Source organism: Lathyrus oleraceus, chromosome 3 (genome assembly GCF_024323335.1).
Source record: "Lathyrus oleraceus cultivar Zhongwan6 chromosome 3, CAAS_Psat_ZW6_1.0, whole genome shotgun sequence".
Classification (NCBI taxonomy): Eukaryota; Viridiplantae; Streptophyta; class Magnoliopsida; order Fabales; family Fabaceae; genus Lathyrus; species Lathyrus oleraceus.
The window spans coordinates 262,959,734-262,982,891 of record NC_066581.1 but is presented as its reverse complement, the minus strand read 5'-3'; the positions used below and the strand labels follow the sequence as shown (position 1 = coordinate 262,982,891).

Genomic DNA, 23,158 nt, shown 5'->3' with positions numbered 1-23,158 from the left:
AGAATGGTTTTTTGTGTGTAACCCTAAACCGAGGCAAGATTTCCCCCTTTTATAGGAGAACGAAAACTGAAAACGAAAAGTCATACCTTTTCAAGAAAAACGGTAATAACGGCTGGGAAGGTTCAGCGGGACCCCAGCCAGGGGCTCTGCCCCTTGGACCCCGGCAGGGCGCTGCCCCGCACCCCGCCAGAGGCTTCGCCCCTTGGAACCCCAGCGGGGCGGTGCCCCGCACCCCGCCAGGGGCTACGCCCCTTGGAACCCCGTTTTCAATTACTTGCAGTCAATTACACGTTGGCTCTACGAGCGTGCACTCCGCACTACTCCTAACTCGTTTCCAAGCTTTAACGCATAATTGCATCGGCCTATAGTAAATCTCATTACTACTAAAATCATGGGTGATACTAAAATCACCAACATGATGTTGCGGCCGAATGATGTATGTATCTTATTATATTGATTTTGGATCATTTGATTCACAGAGTCCAAATCTCTACACAAATCACTCTTACTATTTTCCAAGCAATTATTTAGTGCAGCATGGGCAACCTTAACTCGGTTAGTTGTTGTATTTTCAAGGTCTCTAATCTGATTGGTCCAAGCAGAAATAATATTCTCCTCCACCTGGTCCAAAATTGTACTTTCAACATATTTCGACAAATCTGAATATTTCTCACACCTTCCTGAAAAATATAACAACATCGACATATGATTCTTCCATTGAAGAACTTATTATAAAATTTCATGTTGCCATTGTTCTTTCCACTATCATGCTAGCTTTGACCATTTTTTCGTCTTCACACTTTATTTGTTTGGTTTCTACCACGGGTTTAACTCAACTTCTCACATTCTTTGTGATATGATACCTACAAAATAATGCTATGAAGTAAGAAACACATTTGCAATTGAATTCATCAATGCAGTATCACAATCGGTGACAATGACCTTCAGTGTATTTTCTTTGTCCTTCAATATTGTCCGACACATTTTTAAAGTCCAAGTAATATTTTTCTCTTTTTCGCTCTCAAAAAATGCAAACTCAACCGAATAAGTCTTTTCGGTAGCGGTAACACCAATAATTTCCAATAGTATAAACTTGTACTTGTTGGTCTTATACGTTGAATCAATGATGAGCACAGTGAAAAATGTGTTGAACAACTTTATGAAATTAGGATGAGTCCAAAATATATCTCGAGCAGCTAATTCATCATCACACGCTTGGTACCTAGATACATAATTATTATCATCCAAAAGTTTCAATAGTTGTTGAATTTCAATTCTAACCCCTTAACGTCTTGTTGTTAAGGACATGAATATTGTATACTTGCTTGATATTGAGATATTTCTGGATCTTTTATGTTTTAAAGTTGCAAGTATGTTTTTGGGATGCACCATATTCAATGTCATGTCTGAAACAATTTCCTTCTCTTCAGGCATAAGGCGACATGCAATGGGATGACCGACTAACTTGTCACACATATCATGGTTATGTAAACCACTAATCACATTAAATCTCCATTTATTATTTTCTAAAAGATAATCACACCACTTAAAAGGACACTTACATTTCCTTGAAACAATGTCATCTCGTTTGAACTTCCAGATAGGAGTTCTATACTTGTCACTTCTTTCGCATCTCAGTGTCACAAATGCAAGTCTTATATCTGAACCATTATCGAACCTTCCAATTGCAACATCAAACCCCAATTTGGATGTCTTTGTATGAATTCATTGGAGCATATGATCATGAACCTCAAACTCTTTTCCATTTATAAATTGATTACCAACATCTACCTCTTTGACATCAACATGTTTGATATCTATAGACACAATAGGTTTAAGGATAACATTAGGGTGCACCATATCTAAGACAGATAGTAACAGAAAATAATCAATAAACTGTCTGAAATGAACCTAGAAGAATTCTAGAAATGCAGTTTCGTAGAAACTCACCTAGAATCCAAAAATGCATTTCCGAATGCAACATAACTTTTTCATCACAAAAACCAAATTAATGTGAGTAATGAGAAATAAAATACATGAACTTTACTTTAAGTTTCAGCTTCTTTCTCTCTTTTTGATGTGATGAAACATAAGAACGAAGTTTTAAAGTGCAAAAGTTGATTGAGAATGGAAGAATTGTTTTTAGGATTTTGAAAGAAAATGGAAGTTTGATCATGAAGAAGAAGAACATGCATGGTGTTGTTTTATTAAATTTGTCTCTTGACAATTCTGAAAATACAGCTCTGAAATTGTCATTGACATGCAAAGATGACATGTTACAAATTCCCGCTTCAGAAATGCATTTACGAATTTGTCACTGAGTTGATAATTTAGAAAAATTCTTCGTAGATGCATCTTCAAACTAAATTTTAGAGAAAATATGGACTAAGACTCAGTTATAACATATTTTGATATGATCAATATGCGTTCGAAAAAATATTCTCAAAATCTGAGAGACATTTTACAATTTCTTTGATATTTTATCCTTGCTAGGCCAAATCAAAAGAGAAGCAAACACCTTCCATTGCTAAATATAAAAAAAAAAAACTAATCTACGGTATTGGCGTGTTTGCTTTCCTTTGAGTTGCCATTTGGGAAACTAAGGTGTTTCCTCCCAAACAGTCTTGCAGTTATTGTATTGGCACCATCACTTTCCTTTGAGGCGCCATTTGGTAAACTAAGATTTGTATTTCCTACATATTCTTCTCCATGACATTATTCCAATTAGTAGCGTTTCAGCAATGTGTTCTCTACTGAATCAAGAAGGGATTTGCTTTGGTAGACTCTTAGATCACCAATACCCAGTGCACCTCCAAAATTTTAACTTTTCTAGACTATGATAATCAAATCTTATCTTAATAAGGGTTTATATATTTTAGATTTTTAAAAAAATGTTTTTTTTAAAATAAAATTTATAAAATTGTTTTTTAAAATATTAAAAGATTTTTTATATTCATTTTTTTTAATTGAAAGACTGATTTTGATATCTTATAACATAAATCATACATTATTGAAGATTAAATATAATCGAAATTGCAACTTTTTTAAAAGTTGTATCTCAAAAATGATTTTTATGAAAATCTATTTGAAATAAATTTAAAATTGAGTGATATCTAATTTTTTTCAATAAATGATAAAATATATAAAATAACATTTTAAGAATAACTATTCAAACTAAATTTTTATATAAAATTTTGAAAAATTTCTTTTTAAATTTTTGTACACAATTATGCTACACTATAAAAACCATTTTAAAAAAACAAAATAAACGAATTTTAAATGAGATCGCCTGAATGAATTAACTTCCACCATAATTTTATTTTTAGAATTATACTTCTGTCCAAATCTTTAATCTCAAAATTTTCTCTCTACATTCTCAAATCATCATCTTTTCTTCTCGGTGTTCCTCTAACACTCTCTAGTATTGTCATTTTAAAAAAAAAATCTGATTATTGTATTGTATCATTCCGATCTCAAATTTAAACAACAATAATATATTTTTTATATTAAAAAAAAGTCAAAATTAAAACTAGTTTGATCATATTTAATATTATTATTTTTTAATTTTCTTTAATTAATTTAAATTTAATTTTTCAAATAATTATTTTTTCTCATGGAATAAGTTTTCAAAAAGTGATCATTCTAAAAATACAATTACCTTTTTTTATTACGTTTAGAACACTAAATGAGAATAACTACTTTTCTTGATAAATATAAAAATAATTGTTTAGATTGGAGGAGATTTATTTTTATAATTCTGCAACTGAAATTTTTTAATGTTCTGATTTTACTTGTGGATCGTTCTTTGAAGCACCCTTATTGGGTGATAGAAAATGTTCTTATGAAGGTCGAAAAAATTCATTTTTATAAGTTTTGTGATTCTAGACATAGAGATTGTAATGATTTTGGAGAGATTGATTATTTCTATAGATTAGGGGTGTTCATGGTTCATGAACTGCACTGAACCAAATCAGATTTATAGTTCAGTTCAGTTTATAATAACCATTTTTAAAAAAAATACAGTTAATTACTAAAATGATATCAATTCAGTTTAAAACTAGTTTATAACCGGTTTGTATTTATAAACTAGTTTATAATCAGTTTGCAATTATAAATCAATTTTATAATTTGAACTCTTTTAAAATCAATTTTTTGAATTTCATTAAAAAATAATAATATTTGAAAATATTTATTTTTTTAAAAAAAACTTTTATTTATAAAAATTAATTAAATTTTTTATTTTTCTGAAAAAAAATCAGAATAAATATTTTTAAAATTTCATGCAAAAAAATTTTTTAAAAAAATATTTTGATTTTAAATTTTCGGGGAAAAAAATCCAGAATAAACTATTTTCAAATTTTATTTTCGGAAAAATAAAAAAAAGTATATTTTATTTTATATTTCAAAAGTTTTGGGGAAAAATCTCACTACAAAAATTATTTTATTCTGAAATTTTTATTTAAAAAAAATATTTTTTCAGATTTTTTTAATTTCAAAAAACAATAATTTTTTATTTTTCTGAAAAAATATTTTTTTATTTCAAATTAAATTATATTTTTTTAATGAATAAAAAAAATTATTTTTAGAAAAAAATTATTTTTTATTTTATGGAATTCAAAATATTTTATTTTCAGATTTTTTTTTCTAAAAAAACTATATATTTTTTTATAATTTTATTTTTAATTTTCAATAAAATATTTTTTAATTTTCATAATTATAAATATTTTTAATTACCATTTTTTTCACTCTCATTAATTCTTCTTTTTTTTATTAAATAAAATTATAATTAAAGCAATTTATAAAAGAAAACTGATTATGAACCAGTTTTAAACTGAATTATAATTGATTAATTTAAATGGTTCAGTTCATTAACCATTCAAGTGATTTAGTTATTTTATGGTACAATGCAATTAAGTTTAATCATATAGTTTGGTTAACCATATTTTTGTAAACCCCTATAGATTGAACTCTAATTGATGCAATAGATGATATAGTACTTTAATTTTTAAGATGCATCTGATTTGTTGAAAAACAAGGGACTGAACAACCTATCTTCAATTGTCTTTATTTATTGAAAACGTTTCACATAACAAGACAAAAATTGTAATAAATGACCAGACAAAAATTAAAATTTGTATCTTTTGTTAAACCATGACCATAAGAGAACTTTTAATTATACAAAGAAGTTATTTAAATTATCAAAATACTCTTTGTTCTGGACTGGGCCATGACACTTGGCACGGCACGGCCCAATGCTCGCCAAGCCCACGTCCAAACGACCATGTCCAAACGACCACGAGGACACGTCAGGTGAACGACCGTCCGCCCGAAGAACGTCTCCCCGGCCCCTTAAATACGTGTCGGACAACGAGCGGGTCCTCCCCATACGATCTCCATCCACTCATCGTCAACCCACGCCGCGGACACCTAAGTCGTGTCGGGCAGAGCCATAACGGCATCCCACTCACCACGTCACCCAACTCCCCTATATTGTCTCCTTAGGGATAGGGGCAGTTGGACCAGGGGGCAGACCTTGGTCTAGGTCTTTACGCTTCTTACGCGTCCCCTGGCAGCTCCTCCTTGGGCCTTGCTAATCCAGCCCATTAGGAGCCTTGGCCCAGCGCTGGGGGCTCAATATAAATACCCCTTTCATGGCAAAGGGGCAGGTATTCTAACTCACACTCTGATAACCTCATTCTGTACCTTTTCTGACTTAAGCATTGGAGCACCTTGCAGGTACACCCCCCTCTCATTTCATTCTCCGGCCCATTCACCAAGACCTTGGAAGGCCCTCCTGATCAGGTAAGATCAGTGGCGCCGTCTGTGGGAAGTAGCTATCCCCATCTTCATCAAACGAGGATCAAAAGCTCATTTATTTCTGTCCTTCCAACATGGCCGGAGAACAACATAGCGATCACAGCCGTCCCCTCGTCAACTACAATATGGACGACGGCCCGCCATCCCATGAAACGGACGCTCGGGACGGTCATCCATCCACCCCGTCTCCAGAGCCCCAAAACAACGGGGATGCCTCTCACGCCCACAATTTAGGGGCAGAGACATTTCATCCCATTCCCGTTCCCGTTGAAGGAGACGCCGTAATGATTGCCATGGTGAATGCCCTCAATCAGGCCGGTTCTATGCTCCACCAGCAGCACGAACGAATCATGGCCCTCGAAGCCGAACGACAAGAGGCCCGGCCCCAGCCGGTGAGTAGGATACAACAACATTCGGAGCCAACGAAGAAGCGAGGACGTCGCTCTCCAGAACCCCACGTCAGCAGGGCACGCGCCCGTCGTGACGGTGGTCGAGCGGGAACATCACCAAGGCGCGGACGCAGCCCCGACAACAACGAACTGTCTCCCTTAAGGAGCGACGAGGAAGATTTGCATTGCCCCCTATCTCGGGCAATAATGGAAGCCCCGCTCCCCAAAGGCATGGAGAAACCACCAAATCTAGCTGTGTACGACGGGACTACAGATCCCGACGATCACGTCGACAACGTCAACGCGATGCTCGACTACCGCAATGATATAACCGGGCACCTCAAATGCCGACTGTTCTCAACGACCCTCAGGAAAGGGGCCATGGCTTGGTACAAAAGCTTGGCCCCTGAGTCCATTACGTCATGGAGAGTCATGAGGTCCATGTTCACCAGGCACTTTACAGCTTCCCGTCGTCACCCCAAGACTGAGGCGACCCTTGAAGCCATAGTGCAGAAGAAGAATGAAACACTGCGCTCATACATCGAGCGATTCAACCAGGAGGCTGTCGAGGTAGATACCACCGAGCACATGAAGAAGTATCTCCTCGAGAGAGGTCTCTTGCCCGGCAGTGAACTTAGCAGAGCCGTAGGGATCGAGCCTCCCCGCACCTTAAACGAGCTCCTGCATAAAGCCCAGGCCTACATCAGATACGAGGAAAAGCAGGTGGCACACAATGCCCGCAGCGGACGTAACGCTGGGGAGACCGAGCACTCAAAACGCGAGGACACGAGCATTTCCCGTCGCAACGGAGACAAACGAAGAGAAGAAAGACCTCGCGAGCTCCGGGAAGGAAGAGGCCCCGCGGGCAGATATAGCGAGTACACCTTACTGACAGCTCCTCGAGAGCGCATCCTCGCAGAATGTATCAACTCTGAATTTAAGCAGGGCAGGGTCAGGTTCCCAAAACCGTCTGCACCAAAGCCCCACACCGACAAATCAAAGTACTGCCGGTTCCACAGAAGTCACGGGCACGTGACCGAAGACTGCGTCCACCTGAAGGATGCGATAGAAATTTTAATCCAAGAGGGGCACCTGAAGCAGTATACGAGGAAGAACGAAGCTCCCAGACACGACGAGCCAGAGAAGAAGAGACCCCGGGAAGACACACCCCCTGACAACTCTCCCTATCAAGTGGCCCTCTGCGTGTCACGACCGGAAGATTTCTTCCTCCCCGAACCATTGCCCGAGGGCAAGATCACTGCACTCAGCCCCTGGGAAAACTTCCCTACCACACTGGTGATATCAGGAGGAGGAACTAACGGGGAATCCGCGGCCCTCTCCGTCAAACGTAAGTTCGACGAACTCCTACTGACTGCCCCCGAGCAGAAAGCGACATTGACAAAATACCGGGGAAAATCCAACCCAATATCCTTCTTCCTGGAGGAACTCCCGGGCGGATCCCCGAACTCGGGCATCCCACTATTGATAAGGGCAAAGATGGCCCAATTCGACGTACGACGCATCCTGGTCGACCAAGGCAGCTCAGTGGATATCATGTACGTCCACCTCTTCAAGACTCTGAAGCTAGACAAGACCAACTTAGCCCCCTACGTCGGATCAGATCTCCAAGGATTCAACGGAGCAACAACCAGACCGTGGGGATATGTTGAGCTCCTCGTCACCTTCGGCGAACAAGAAACGGCCAGGGAAGTCAAAATCCAATTCCTGGTCGTAGACTGTCCGTCTCTCTACAATTGCATCTTTGGACGCCCGACACTGGCCGAACTCACCGCGGTCCCATCCACCGTCCACCTGAAGATGAAATACTACACCAAATTGGGACGTGTGGTCACCATCCATGGTGACATCGAAGCATCCCGGCGATGCTACGACGCCGCAGTAAAAGGACAGGCCGTAATCAGCACGAAGAGCAACTGCAACAACAAAAAACTCAAGACCGAGGATCCTGCCCGAGGAGTCAACGCCATCGACCTCAACTGTCGCATCGGGCTGGACGAGACCGAAGAGGGGAGGTTCCCCAAGGAACGCTCTCTCGAACACCCGGTCCGACCAATCCCCGACGGGGAGTTCGAACTCATTCCTCTTGGGGACGATCCGGAAAGGACGGTGAAGATAGGTAAGGGACTACCCGAGGAAACAAGAGAAGAGCTAGTAGCATGCCTCAAAGAGAACTCCGACCTCTTCGCGTGGAATGCCGCAGAAATGCCCGGGCTGGACCCCGAGATCGCGTGTCATAAGCTAGCTTTAGACCGGGCAGCCAAGCCCATAGCACAGCGTAGACGCAAGCAATCGCCCGAAAAGGCAGAGGCTGCCGAGCGAGCTGTAAAAGACCTCTTAGAGGCAAATTTTATTTCTGAAGCCCAGTACACAACCTGGCTCTCTAATGTAGTCCTCGTTAAGAAAAATAATGGAAAATGGCGTATGTGTGTTGATTATACTGATCTTAATAGGGCTTGCCCGAAAGATGCTTTCCCCCTCCCTAATATAGACTTGCTCGTTGACAACTCTGCAGGTTTTAAACTCTTGTCCTTCATGGACGCATATAGTGGATACAACCAGATCCCTATGTCGCCCGCAGACAAGAAACACACAGCGTTCATGACCCCAACGGGCAATTACTATTACAACGTGATGCCGTTCGGGCTCAAGAACGCTGGCGCTACATACCAACGCATGATGAACAAAGTCTTCAAGGACGAAATAGGGGACATGCTCGAAGTGTACATGGACGACATGATCGTCAAATCACACGAGGAGATAACCCATGCTCGACACCTTGCGAAGGTATTCGGGCAGGCGAGACAGTGTAAAATGAGGTTCAACCCCGAAAAATGCACGTTCGGAGTCCGGGCAGGCAAGTTCCTCGGTTTCTATCTCACCGAAAGAGGGATCGAGGCCAACCCCGACAAATGTCGGGCATTCTCGGAGTTTCCGACCCCGAAAACCAAAAAATCGATCCAGTCACTCAATGGAGTGCTCGCCTCACTCTCCCGTTTCATCGCCAAGTCCGCCCAGCACGCGTTGCCATTCTTCAGACTCCTTCGCAAAGAGGCTACCTTCGACTGGACCGATGAATGCGAGCAAGCGCTACTCCATCTAAATAAGGTTCTGTCCCAACCCCCGGTCTTATCACGGCCATCAGAAAAGGAAACCCTATACTTATACCTATCCGTGGCAACCGAGGCCGTCAGCGCCGTTCTAATAAGAGAAACCGACGAAGGACAAAAGCCCATCTATTTTACGAGTAAAGCACTCCAAGGTCCCGAGCTCCGATATCAGCAAATCGAAAAGGTCGCCCTGGCCCTCATCAACACAGCGAGGAGACTACGATATTACTTCCTCGCACACACGATAAAGGTGAGGACCGACCAGCCAATCAAACAGCTGCTCGGGCGCCCGGATATGGCCGGGAGGATGCTCAAGTGGTCACTAGAACTCTCCGAATTCGACATACAATACGAAAGTAGGAAAGCCTTGAAAGCTCAGGCACTGGCCGACTTCGTCGCGGAGATGACCCACTGCCCGACTCCAGTAGAAAGCGCCCACAAATGGACGATCTTCGTCGATGGCGCCTCTAGCACATCAGGCAGCGGGGCCGGGATCATCCTCGAAAATGAAGAAGGGATCCTGATAGAGGTATCATTAGCGCTAGCGTTCCCAACATCAAACAACCAAGCCGAATACGAAGCCTTCCTCGCAGGCCTGAGGTTAGCCGAGGACCTGGGAGCAAAAGAGGTAAAAATATCCACCGACTCCCAGCTCGTGGCCTCACAAGTGCGAGGAGAATACCTAACCAAGAACGACAACCTCCTCGAGTACTTGTCCCTCGTCAAAGAAAAACTTGATAGATTTGAAAAATGGGAAGTTCAACACATACCCCGCGAGCACAACACACGGGCAGACGTTCTCTCGAAACTAGCCAGCACGAGGAAAAAGGGTGGGAATAAATCAGTAATCCAAGAAATTCTCCCTCGGCCCAGCATCGACAAACTACCGCCTCCACTCGAGGTCAACGCTATTGGAGATACCCACTGTTGGATGACACCCATCTACAATTACCTCACACGAGACGAACTCCCGGCTGACCCGAAAGAGGCGACCACTGTCAAACGACGCGCATGCTCGTACGTACTCCTCGAAGGCAAACTCTACCGGAGAGGATTCTCCATCCCACTACTCAAATGCGTCGAGGAAGAGAAAGTCCCCGACATACTTGGAGAGATACACCGGGGAATTAACGCTCAACACCTCGGCGGACGATCGCTCGCACGAAAAGCCCTTCGAGCAGGCTACTACTGGCCGACCATGCAAAACGATTCGAAAGAGCACGTCAAAAGATGTGACAAATGCCAACGACATGCCGACATGCACCTCGCACCCCCGAACGACCTCAAATCACTGTCTTCCCCATGGCCCTTCGCGTGGTGGGGCATGGACATCCTCGGACCCTTCGTCACCGGATCATATCAGAATAAATACCTCATCGTCGGGGTGGATTACTTCACCAAATGGATCGAGGCGGAGACACTGGCTAAAATAACCGCGCAGAACGTTCTCCGGTTCTTCAAACGCAATATCCTCGCTCGGTTCGGTATACCCCAGGCACTTGTCACAGACAACGGGACACAATTCACGGACGGAGGATTCCAGGACTTCGTCGCCAGCCTGGGCACCACACAGCATTTCACGTCTGTCGAGCATCCGCAGACGAACGGGCAAGCAGAGGCGGCCAACAGGGTAATCTTACGTGGCCTCAAACGCAGACTCGGTGAGGCAAAGAGGGCATGGGTCGAGGAGCTACATAGCGTCCTATGGGCCTACCGCACGACACCACATTCTACCACCGGGGAAACCCCGTTCCGACTAACTTACGGCACCGAGGCAGTCATCCCGGTGGAGATACGGACGCCAACGAGGAGGACAGAGGAGCCCCTAGACGAGGAAATGAACGATGAAACCCTTAGAGCCGAGCTCGACCTAGTCGAGGAGATACGTTCCGAAGCAGCTCTCAGGGAAACAACCCTCAAACAAAAAATCGCACTACGCCATGACGCGAAAGTCATAAAAAGAGAGTTCCAGGTCGGCACCCTGGTCCTCAGAAGAAACCAGAAAAACCCGAGAGAGGGCAAACTGGCGGCCAACTGGGAAGGCCCTTACCGCGTCCGCGACAAAACGAGCAACGGGGCCTATTACCTAGAAAACCTACAAGGAGAACAACTCGCTCGACCATGGAACGCGGAAAAACTTAGACAATATTACAGCTAAATACACCACGGGGAGACGTGGCAGGTACGACCACGCTCTTCGTCCCCAAAACCCCAGGGAGGAACCACGAGACCCGGGAACGATCCGGGGTCACATAACAAACACAACCCTCCCCGACGGTTGGGATCTTGACCAAGACTCAACGTCGAAGTACCAGGACTGGCAGGGCACCCAGCTCGCGATGGGAGGGCCCAAGCCTCGGGACCAGGGTTCGAACAACGGACCCGGGCTTCGATACCCACGGGCACAAAGCCCGACACTTCGTCGGTTCCCTAAACCGAGGAGATTAACAAAGTCGAGCAGAGTACGAATTCATACAAACAAGTATCAAACACAAACGAGCACAATGAATGATAACGAAAATATTCATACATTAGAAACGATAAGAGCGGCCGAAGCCAAGTACGCCCGAAGGCCATATTACAACGCCCGAAGGCCAAAATACATAAGGCACGCAGGCCATGATAACTAAAATCAAAGAAAAACAAATAAACTAAGACTCCGCTCGGAGCACCTCTTCATCCTCTTCTTCTTCTTCTCCCCCCAGCTCCTCCTCCACTTCAAACGGGCAGATAATCTCACCATCCCGGACGCAGCAGTTATAGGCCGACCCTGTTGTCACCAACTCAGGGTTCAGAAGCCCGAGCTGCTCGACAGCATTGTCGAAACCCTCTTTGAAGCAGGCCACGAGATCTTGGTTGAGAGTCCGAATATGCCCTAGCAGCTCACCGCGCGAACCAAGGGCGCGTTCCTCCTCGGTCTCATCTGCCAGAGGACGGACCTTTCCCTCGAGAGACTCAACCTGAGCCCGTAGGCCAGCGTTGTCCTCGGTTAGCTTCTGATGGTCGACCACCTGCTCTTCCAAGCTCGCCTTAGCAGCCTTCAACTGGTCCCTCTCCTTTTCCACCTCCTCCAGCTTCTGCCTCAGCCCTTCCTGCAGCTGATGCTCTTCTTTGTAGTCCGACAGATCTTTAGATAGTCTTTCCTTCTCCGTCCGAACCTGCGAAAGGGCATCCTCCAGCGAGGCGGTGGAGACCGAAGTGTCGGTCATAACCATGGCCGTCTCCATCACCCGGATGACAGCAGCAATATCCCTGGCCAGATCTTTTCTCCGGGCAGCAGCGTCCTGGTCCAGAATAGCTTTGGCCTCAGGCGCAGGCACAACAATCGACTCCTCGGCCTTGAAGAACGACCGTTCCACATAGCAGGGAGGTAGAAGATAGCTGCCCGGTCCATTCGGACTTCCTGGAGACGACCTGGTGAGAGGCCCAGCCGGACGCTTCCGTTTATGGAGGGGAGAAGCCGCTGGCGACGGACTGCTATCAGGAATGTTGATCGGGTTAGATCGAGGAGGAGAGGAAGGAATCACGCTCGCCGCCTGCGAGGGACCGGCCCCGGCATCGCCAGCAGTCTCCGAGACACGGGCCACAGTTTTCTTCTTCTTCTTGGGCACCCGGTCAGGAGCGCCGACCTGATTCGCTAGCTTCAGCACCCGATCACGAGCATTGGGCATGGCACCTGCAAATAAATTACACACAAACATTAGCGACCGAAGTCATAAACAGAAATAAAAAGCTAAACAAAGTCTGCCTACTCAATAACGCCAGAGCTTCCTCCTCGGTATCACACTCGAGCAGAGCCTTCGTATTGATATAACGCGCCTCGGTGATTAGTTCCCCGGCCTCATCCAGGTAGGGCACGCCCTGTCGATTCGCCCAGAACCCCAAGCTGAAGCTCTGCACGTAATCGACCAGCTTCTTGTACGCGAGCCTATCCTCCTCGCCGAGCATCGCATACTTGACTCGGTAATGCGCCGTGGAGAGATCGAAATGATCACGCTGCCACCTCAGCGGTATCTTCGACATCAGCGTCTCCTCCCCATTGGGTTTCCGCTGATAGTAGTATAGAGAGTGAAGGGCAGCCCGGGTAATCGGCATCACCACGTACCACCGGTTTTTGAAATGGCGAACAGAATCCTCGTACGTCTTGAACAGACGCACGGGCTGCTTGAAAGAGACCCAACTGTGGCGACCACGGGAACCGGACCTCTGGAGATGGAAAACGTGGAAGAAGAGAGCCCGGGTGCAACCAATGCCGAGGAACTGGCAAACTAACTCGAATGCCCGCATAAATGCGAGAGCATTAGGATGTAGTTGGGACGGCGCCAGCCGGAGCCACTTGAAGACCGACATCTGGAAGGAGTTGAAGGGCAGTCTAATCCCCGCCTCACGGAAAGCAAATTCATACATGGTGAACTGCTTCCCCGGGAAATGATGGCAAATGCGGTCTTCTTCCTTGGGGGCGCAGCAATACCAGTTTGGTGGATCCTCCCGGCTTATGGTCTCGACCATAGCGTAAGCAATGATGGCCTCGTCACAGAAGTCTGATCCCTCCTCCAAGGGCTCGTCCGCAACCCATGAGAAGTCGACCTGCCCGGAAGAGGAGGCGTGTTCGGTACCATATCGGACACTCCCATCCCCGACGGGGAGACGAGCGATTGTCGCGTCTTCGGTGGAGGACCCAGAATCTTCCCTCCTCGGTCGTAAGCGCCCGGTAGCACCTGAAACGCAGACAGAAAGAGTGAATTCGACGTCATATCAAATCCACCCTTCCACCGCAGGTCAAGTGAAAGGGCGTAGCGGCGACGGACACTAACCGTGCTCAACTCGGTGACGCGCGCATTCTGTGGAGACCGGGCATAAACTTCATACAGCCTATGCAAGTATTGCCCGGCATATGAAATTTATGCCCTTTACAGCATGATCCCAACCCTATTTTCTACCATCTAATATACACCTACAGTCCACTACACTGTTCCTAAGTTAAACCTAACCACATTTCTACAAAAATAGCATGCGTTTGACAGGAAACAACAAGGAAAAACAGTGGGTCACAGTGGAAAATCATACCTGACATAGTTAAGTTGAAAGGGGTACGGTGGTGCCCGAGCAGAAGACGGTGGTTCAGATAGGAGGACGGGCGGAGACGGCGGTCCAGACGGTAGAGCGAGCAAACGAGGGAGAATGTGGAGAACTCCGGTGAACGTGTGAGCGAAAAAAGTGGAAATGAAGTTACTCAACCCCTTTTTTATAGGGCTTGGCACGTGGACCAACACGCTAGGTCATCATTGCCTAGCCTGCCTACGCCGTCTTTGCACACGAAACGAAGCGACCCCACTAATTCTGAGACACGTCTATCAAAGATAAGAAACTGAAACGACCCGAGCGCCTATCCGTCTCCTCGACTCACCAAGACGCCACCTCCCCGCGTCATACCCACGTTTACCACAAGGAAGGTGCAGACCAACCGATCACCTCCATCCCCGTCATTACCGGAGAAAGGGTCGGTCATGAACAGGTCTGTTGCGACCTCACCTGTCTAACGATCAAGCTTCCCCATCGTCTCGGGGAACCCTTAGTTGAAACATAAGTCATCTCTCTGGCTCAGAGACTCGACTTGGGGGGCTCCTGTTCTGGACTGGGCCATGACACTTGGCACGGCACGGCCCAATGCTCGCCAAGCCCACGTCCAAACGACCATGTCCAAACGACCACGAGGACACGTCAGGTGAACGACCGTCCGCCCGAAGAACGTCTCCCCGGCCCCTTAAATACGTGTCGGACAACGAGCGGGTCCTCCCCATACGATCTCCATCCACTCATCGTCAACCCACGCCGCGGACACCTAAGTCGTGTCGGGCAGAGCCATAACGGCATCCCACTCACCACGTCACCCAACTCCCCTATATTGTCTCCTTAGGGATAGGGGCAGTTGGACCAGGGGGCAGACCTTGGTCTAGGTCTTAACGCTTCTTACGCGTCCCCTGGCAGCTCCTCCTTGGGCCTTGCTAATCCAGCCCATTAGGAGCCTTGGCCCAGCGCTGGGGGCTCAATATAAATACCCCTTTCATGGCAAAGGGGCAGGTATTCTAACTCACACTCTGATAACCTCATTCTGTACCTTTTCTGACTTAAGCATTGGAGCACCTTGCAGGTACACCCCCCTCTCATTTCATTCTCCGGCCCATTCACCAAGACCTTGGAAGGCCCTCCTGATCAGGTAAGATCACTCTTATTTTCTACTATAAATTCTCTCTCACACACATACACATTTTGCTTGTGTTTTCCATTATCCATTAAACATTGTACAAGAAAAAGAGAGTTGTCAAATACTTTAAAGATTTAACATGTATTTATCCGATAAGTATTTGCCATTTTGCGTATCATATGTGCCCTTAAAGATTTCAAGAAGAAACTATCATCAATGTGCTTAAACACAATGAAGCATTCAAGAGAACAATAAAGTTGCAATCAAATTAAAATAATTTTGATGTATTAGGTTAAGGAAAAAATTCCTTTCTTGGAGAATCTACGTCGGGTCAATAGAAACCAAAAAAGTGAAATAGACACCACAAATTCATCCAAAATCTTAAGACATTAGATATATGGGTCCTAATATTGACAACTCGATCCACACAACTCTTTGTCCAGTTAGTAACTCATCTTTTACAAAACTCAAAATTTAGGTTACACACTTTAATCATTGAATACTAAACTTACATAATTAGTTATTGTTCACGTCATTATTCATAGTATACCTTAAGAATGATCTACCACATTCATACTAATATAACGTCTTATTGACCCTCATCATAAAAATTATTATCGCGTTTGTTTTCCAATGCAACTGACCACACCTCAAACGAACATACGAAAATCAAGTTATGTGCGAAATAAGACAGCCAATGTCAGTTGAGACCTGACTACACTTCTGGTATAAGAATCCTGGAACTACTACTGATATAGAACTCCCAAACCCTATTTCCTTATTCTAACATAAATTTTATTGTGTTATCTTTCCAACGCAACTGATCGCACCTCAAACGGACTTATGAAGCTCAAGTTATGCGCGAAACAAGGCGACCAATAGTGAAACCCGACAACGACACAGCCTGGCCGTGACAGGCCAAGACGCTCACATACAAAACCTGACAGTAACATGGCCAGGTCGTGTCCCGTGCGACTCCAAAACATGATTTTTCGACTTTACACTGGATTTTCACTCCTAAACTCTATTTCTTAAGTCTAGACACATCCTAATTCAATTTTAACCACCTATTTTCATAGGTCATTATCTTATATGATCGATTCGACATCCATTACTCTAAATATCATCCTTATCAAGAACATTATCTCATCGATCTCACATTGATATTGAATCAACTCGTCCATAAAATCTTAGCATAACATCAACATGTAAGTAATTCTCATGAATTAACAGCATCAATCATAATACAAAAATAAAATCATAACATCACATAAAAATACCACAAGAATTCATTTAACCTAACAAGATTTAAGGGAAACTTCGTTATCCCGTTGCCAAAATACCACTAACATATAATTCTCCAATCCCCTTATTATCCTTATTGATCTTCCACTAACTCTTAATATTTTAACTATTATTATTCATATTTTTCTTACTAATAAATCCAACATTCATATTAGTTTTCCAAATAATAACACAATAATAATAATAACACTAAAGTTAAGAAAATCACTCAAACACACAAAAATGCAATTATTAAAATAACAAAAAATGCGAATAAGTTTTTTTAGTGTTGCATTAATGACCTGGTGGCGTTAGAATGATTCTTACAAATGAAATCTTAAACAATGAAGGACTCATCGGAGACTCTCATCTTCTTCCTGCATGCTTTGTTGGGTCCAATGAAGGAGATATAATCAAAGATTATATCTCTCCACCTGCTAATTCAGCGACTGTGATTGATTTCAAAGGGACTATCCTTATAATACAATTGACTTTGGTTCTCGCTTCTTTTTCAACAATAGGACCCAATAGTTTATACCCTAAATTACACATACAAATTTAATTGCTCCGAGTGTTAATGTCCTTGTCGCTTGGTCTAATATTGTGGGTCCAACTTGTTTTGATTTTGATACACGTAGAACTAGGTTCAATATTTTGTCTAGGTCTCCAATGATTGCTCCTTATGTAAGTGGCGTTGCTGAAATTTGCACAACCATATTGGAGTTTCGTCGCAGTGAGATCAACCATGATGAACACCACTTTTGTCCTAGATAATTGAAATCTCTCAATATTGGACAGGACTACAAAAAATAGTAACACGTCTTATAAATACATTAATTAAAAAGAAATTTTATTATTTTATAATACTCGTAATTTATATATAATATTTATATTACTCCTTCTGTTCCAAAATAAGTGTCATACTTAACACTTTCGCAATGATTAAAAAAATTCAATAAATGAAAGAAAGAGAATAATGATTTTATCAAGTTAACATTAATGTAAAGTGGGAAATCAATAAATTAAGAGTATTAATTAGATGGTATAATTGAAAGATGAAAGTTATAATTGCATTGGTAACTTAAAGTGACAAGTATTTTGGGACAAGAGAAAAAATAATAAGAAAATACACAACATACCTCAAATTTTAACAACATTTGTGTTTGTTTGTCACATTTCTTAATTTCCAACGCTTCCTTAAGCGTATGCATTCTATAAAAATATAAAAATTTCTATGAACTTGATTATGGTTTATGGTACAGTCCCCCTTTTAAAGACGTGACGAGTAATGGAGATGCGTCTTCAAAGATACTTGTAAAAAAATTCACAATCATTATACATTAAGTAGAATTACTAAAAATTATTCATGGGATTAGAAAGTGTGTTAATTAATAAAATATTTGTCATCTTTGTAGAAGTGACATCAACAAACTCAGGCAAACATAATCCTCTATGTAGAAGTGGAATTTAAGAATAATATAGTGGAAAAATATAAAACAGATTTATGGATTGTAGATGAGTCCAACAAATATTTCTGACAAATTTTGAATCACCAAAAAATCTACAGATGGAGACATATTTGTCATCATTCAAACAATTCAATATATGTCGTATTTTTATTCATGAACTCCTTTTAGACTTGTTGTGTTTAAGATGTACATTATAAACTTGTTGGACAGTTGTCATATTGGTCTAGCTTTTTCTTTTCAAAGTCATGAAAATATTTTTTAGAAGAACTATATTCTTGTAATCTCACCAACAAGTTTATTATCTTTCACGTTGAAACAGTCGTAACTGTTAGATAATATGCAGTGGGATTTTATCACAATTAGGCTAAGGGTAAATTGTCAATTTATGCTTTACTATATATTAGCTTGATAAACGTGGTATTCTACACTTTTTGTCATTCTAATGGAAACCCTAGCCATTTCTCTTTTCACTAATTAGGCTTCCACTTATGTTTGCAATTGTTATTAGCTGGTATAAACTTTCATAGTTTCATTATCCAATTGTTGCTACACGAGTGCCTTTTCGGGTTTGTTGTTTTTATTGCGAGTGATGTTCCCTATGTTGCTACATGAGTGCATATTTTTGTATTGAGTGGCAAGGGGAAATAAAGTGAATTTGTTTCTACTGTGCTAGCTATTTATTGGAAGTTGTGAGTTGTCTCTGTTATGCTAGCCATTTGTTTCTACTAAGCTAGATTCAAACTAATTATTTTGATTCTCATTCTCAATTTTTTTTGGAAGTCGTGAATTGTTATTATTTGATCATATAGTATTATTCTCCCATAACTAATTGCAATTGCTGGTAATAACGATGTATATCTTCAATTTATTAGTGTTCAATTGAATGGACACAATTATTCTCATTGGATTTATGTAATAAATTTTATTTTAAGGAAAAAGGATGTGGAGTTATGTTGACGAAACCTCTGTTAAGCCCACTGATAAAAAGGATGGAAAATATAAAAAGGATTTAAAAACATAGGATTTTAATAATTCAAAGATTCTTACTTGGATTAGTAATTCAGTTTCTTAGTCGATAGGCACGTGACTTGCAAAATATGATGTTGTTGAGGATGTTTAGGATCATTTGAAATGTTTATACATTACATATAATTTTGTAGAACAATATCAGCTAGAGATTGATTTTCGAGCTCTAAAGTAGAAAAATATGACTATTCAGGAATTTTATTTGGTCATATTTATTTTGTGGGATCAATTAGTACTCACTAAATCAGGTGAATTGTGAGCTTTCAAAGCATACATTGATGATAAAGACGAGCAACATTTGGTTCATTTTTTTATGGATCTTCGAGATGATTTTAAAGGGATTTGTGGGACTATTTTGCATCACACTCATTTTTCCTGTGTTGATTTAACAGTTAATAAGTGGTTGGCAAAAGAAATAAGACTCAAGTCTCACTCTAATTCGCATCATGAGAGAAGAAATATCTTGCATTCTCTATCTGTCTTTAGTGCTCCTTTTAATAAAGGAAAACCACAAGGAACAATTTTTATTGATGAATATTAGTTTTGCAAGGAAAAGGGGCATTGGAAAGTATAATGTCCAAAACTGTTGAAATCGGGGAGAAATAATTTTAAGACTTTATTGTCCCGTTTTGTTGTTATTGCTATTTCTACAGTTTCTTATCTACCTCCTGGTTATGGTATTGGTCATGTATACCCATCTGAGACTAGTTCACAAGTATTTGTCATTTGCATCTTTAAATCTTGCATCATTCATATCTATCTTGAGTGTTAATGGTACTGATATGCTAGTAGTTGATTCTATCTCCACAGCTAACTTATCTTTATGTGATGTTTATTATATTCTTAACCTCAGTTTGAGTCATGATTCTGTTAGTCAATTGTGTGATTCTGGTTATTCAACTATGTTTCTTCCATATATTGTCATATGCAAGATTCACAATCCGGGAGGAAGATTGGGGCAGGTCACAAACAGAGGAGACTATGTGTTTTGGATGAGTTGAAAGTTCCATATACTTAAGCCTTAACTTCCATTATTTATTTATCATCACTTCGTTTGAATTCGTTTTGTACTAGTTTATGTTTTTGGCATTCTAGGGTTGGACATGTTTCCGCCTCTAGGTTAAAACACTTGGCTTCTACTAGAGCTTTAGGAAAGTTAAAAACTTGCTAAATTTCTGATTTGACATATTTTTTATTGTTGTGGTTATAAACTAACTAAATTTTATGCTTTTCCATTTAAATAAAGTGTTTCTATTTCAAATGCACCTTTTGACCTAGATCATTATGATGTGTAAGGTTCATCACTGATTCTTACTAAAGGTGAATCTAGATATTATGTCTCTTTTATTGATGATTGTACTTGTTATTTTTGGGTCTATCTTATGAAAAAAAAGTCTGATATTTTTAAATATCTACCATGTCTTTTGGGCTATGATTAAAACTCAACATAATGTTGTTATAAAGTGTTTTCGTTATGATTTAGGTGGTGAATATACGTCTAATAAATTCTCTAAGTTTCTTACTAGTGACGGTATTATTCATTAGAGTCCATGTACTGATACTCTTTAACAAAATGGTGTTGTTGAAAGAAAGAGTCATCGTATTATTGAAACAACTCGTTCTCTTTTGTTGTCTATCCCGGTTCCAAGTGATTTTTTGGGTGATGTCATTCATACTGTTGTCCATGTCAATAATAAAATCCATCATCAGTCACCTTAGGTTTGTCTCCCTTTGAAACTTTTTATAGTTGTGTTCTTGATTATTCTCACTTAAAAGTCTTTGGCCATACTTGTTTTCTTCTTGTTCCACAAGTAGAACATAACAAACTGTCTCCTTGTTCTACAATATTTATTTTTCTTGGTTATGGGGATTGTCAAAAGAGTTATCATTTTTATGATCCTACTACAAATAAAATGTATGCTTCTCATTGTGTTCTTTCTTGAACACATATTGTTTTACTCTCTTTTTCTTATTTGCATACTCATATTTGGTCTGAGCTTATTCATATTAATGGTTTTTCCTTTGTTCATGACATTTCTAGTTATTGTAATGTTGAGAACTTCAGAGTTGGTACTAATGTTACTCTAGATACAAATGTCTCTATTTTCCCTCATGGCTTCCCAACAACCTCTTGTGATTGTTGATCCTACTTCACATACAACAACAACACTGCCTCTTTCTCTTCCTCGTCGTTATCCTTCCCGTGATGGTAAGTATACTAAATTTCCTAATTTTGTTTATTCCACTTATTCTACTTCTTTTTCTTCTTTTCTAACCTTTATTCATAGTTTGTCTGAGCCAGATTCCTATAAAGAAGCACTACTTGATTCTCTTTAGCAACAAGATATGGTAGAGGAACTTGCTGCTTTGCACAAGACATATACTTGACACTTATTACCTCTTCCACCATGAAAATGTGTTATCGTGTCTCGTTGGGTACACAAGATCAAAACCAAATCTGATAGGTTAGTTGAGTGATATAAAGCTTGTCTTGTTGCTAAGGGATTTTCTCAATAATATGGTCTTGATTATGAAGAAACTTTTGCTCTTGTAACCAAGATGACAATTTTTTGCTTCCTTATTGTTGTTGCATCTATTCGTTAGTGGCATATTTCTCAAATGAATGTAAAAATTCATTTTTGAATGGTGATTTTCATGAGTAAATTGATATGATACATCCTTAAGGTGTTTCTCATGATCATGGGAAATGTATAAGTTAAAGAAAGCCTTATATGGTTTGAAATAAGCTCCACGAGCTTGGTTTGAGAGTTTTTCTACTGTGTTTACATCTCTCGGATTTCACCCTAGTGATCATAAATCTGTTTTATTTGTTAGGTCCAATTCTCATGGTCGTATTACACTTTTCTTGTATGTTGATGATATGATTATTATAAGTGGTGATGTTAATGGGATTAATAAGTTAAAGTTATTGTTATCTAAGCAGTTTGAAATGAAGGATTTAGGCACTCTTCATTATTTTGTAGGGATTGAAGTTTCCTACTCCCCTAGAGGTTATCTTCTTTCTCAATCCAAGTACATTGCTAGCATTCTTGGGAAAGATCTCTTATCTAATACTCGAGTAGTAAATAGCCCTTTTGAGATAAATGTGAATTATGCTTCTTTTGATGGAGCTATTCTACCAGATCCCACCTTATATCGTACTTTGGTTGGAATTTTGGTGCACCTTACTATTATTATACTTGATATTGCTTATGAAGTTCGTGTTGTGGGTTTATTTGTTGTTTCTACTACTACATTGCATTTGGTCGTTATACTTCGTACACTTTGTTATATATGAGAAACTCAATTTTAAAGTCTTTTATTTTTGTCAACCTCTTCCTTAGAATTACGTGTTTACTATGATGTTGATTGGGCTGGTGATCCTACTGACTATAAGTCTACCACATGGTTTTATATCTTTCTTGGATATTGTCTCATATCTTGGAAGAGTAAAAGCAAGGCATTGTCTTTCGCTCTTCTACAAAAGCATAGTATCATGCACTGACTTCCACCATCACTGAAATAGTTTAGTTGTGTTGGTTACTCTCTGATATGAATGTCTCTCTTTTTGAATTGACTCTTATGTATTATGATAATAAGATTGCCATTTAAATTGCACATAACTCGGTCTTTCATAAACATACAAAACACGTCGAGATTGATTGCCATCTCACCCGTTATCACTTTCAGCATGACACCATTACTTTGTCATTTGTTTCTTCTGCGCCATAGATTACTGATTCGTTCAGAAAACCTCATTCCATTAAATATTTTCGTTTTTTAATTGACAAAATCTTAATACTTCATGCATTATGAGTTTGACGGGAGATGTTAGATAAC

At 41.0% G+C, this 23,158-nt stretch overlaps 3 protein-coding genes across 3 annotated transcripts; 2 read left to right on the top strand and 1 right to left on the bottom strand.

Moving 5' to 3' along the window:
• Positions 1 to 876: 876 nt before the first annotated feature.
• LOC127130752 (uncharacterized) lies at positions 877 to 1,969 on the bottom strand. Its single transcript, XM_051059718.1, has 4 exons — positions 1,951 to 1,969; positions 1,782 to 1,862; positions 1,322 to 1,661; positions 877 to 1,222 (listed from the first exon to the last, which is right to left on the bottom strand). Exons 1-4 carry the CDS (start codon positions 1,967 to 1,969, stop codon positions 877 to 879), a joined length of 786 nt encoding a protein of 261 aa, XP_050915675.1.
• A 3,922-nt stretch (positions 1,970 to 5,891) lies between these two features.
• LOC127130751 (uncharacterized) lies at positions 5,892 to 11,492 on the top strand. The gene is made up of 2 exons (XM_051059717.1): positions 5,892 to 9,863; positions 10,830 to 11,492. Exons 1-2 carry the CDS (start codon positions 5,892 to 5,894, stop codon positions 11,490 to 11,492), a joined length of 4,635 nt encoding a protein of 1,544 aa, XP_050915674.1.
• A 9,938-nt stretch (positions 11,493 to 21,430) lies between these two features.
• On the top strand, positions 21,431 to 22,823 carry LOC127130750 (uncharacterized mitochondrial protein AtMg00810). The gene is made up of 3 exons (XM_051059716.1): positions 21,431 to 21,527; positions 22,066 to 22,548; positions 22,663 to 22,823. Exons 1-3 carry the CDS (start codon positions 21,431 to 21,433, stop codon positions 22,821 to 22,823), a joined length of 741 nt encoding a protein of 246 aa, XP_050915673.1.
• The last annotated feature ends 335 nt before the right edge of the window (positions 22,824 to 23,158 follow it).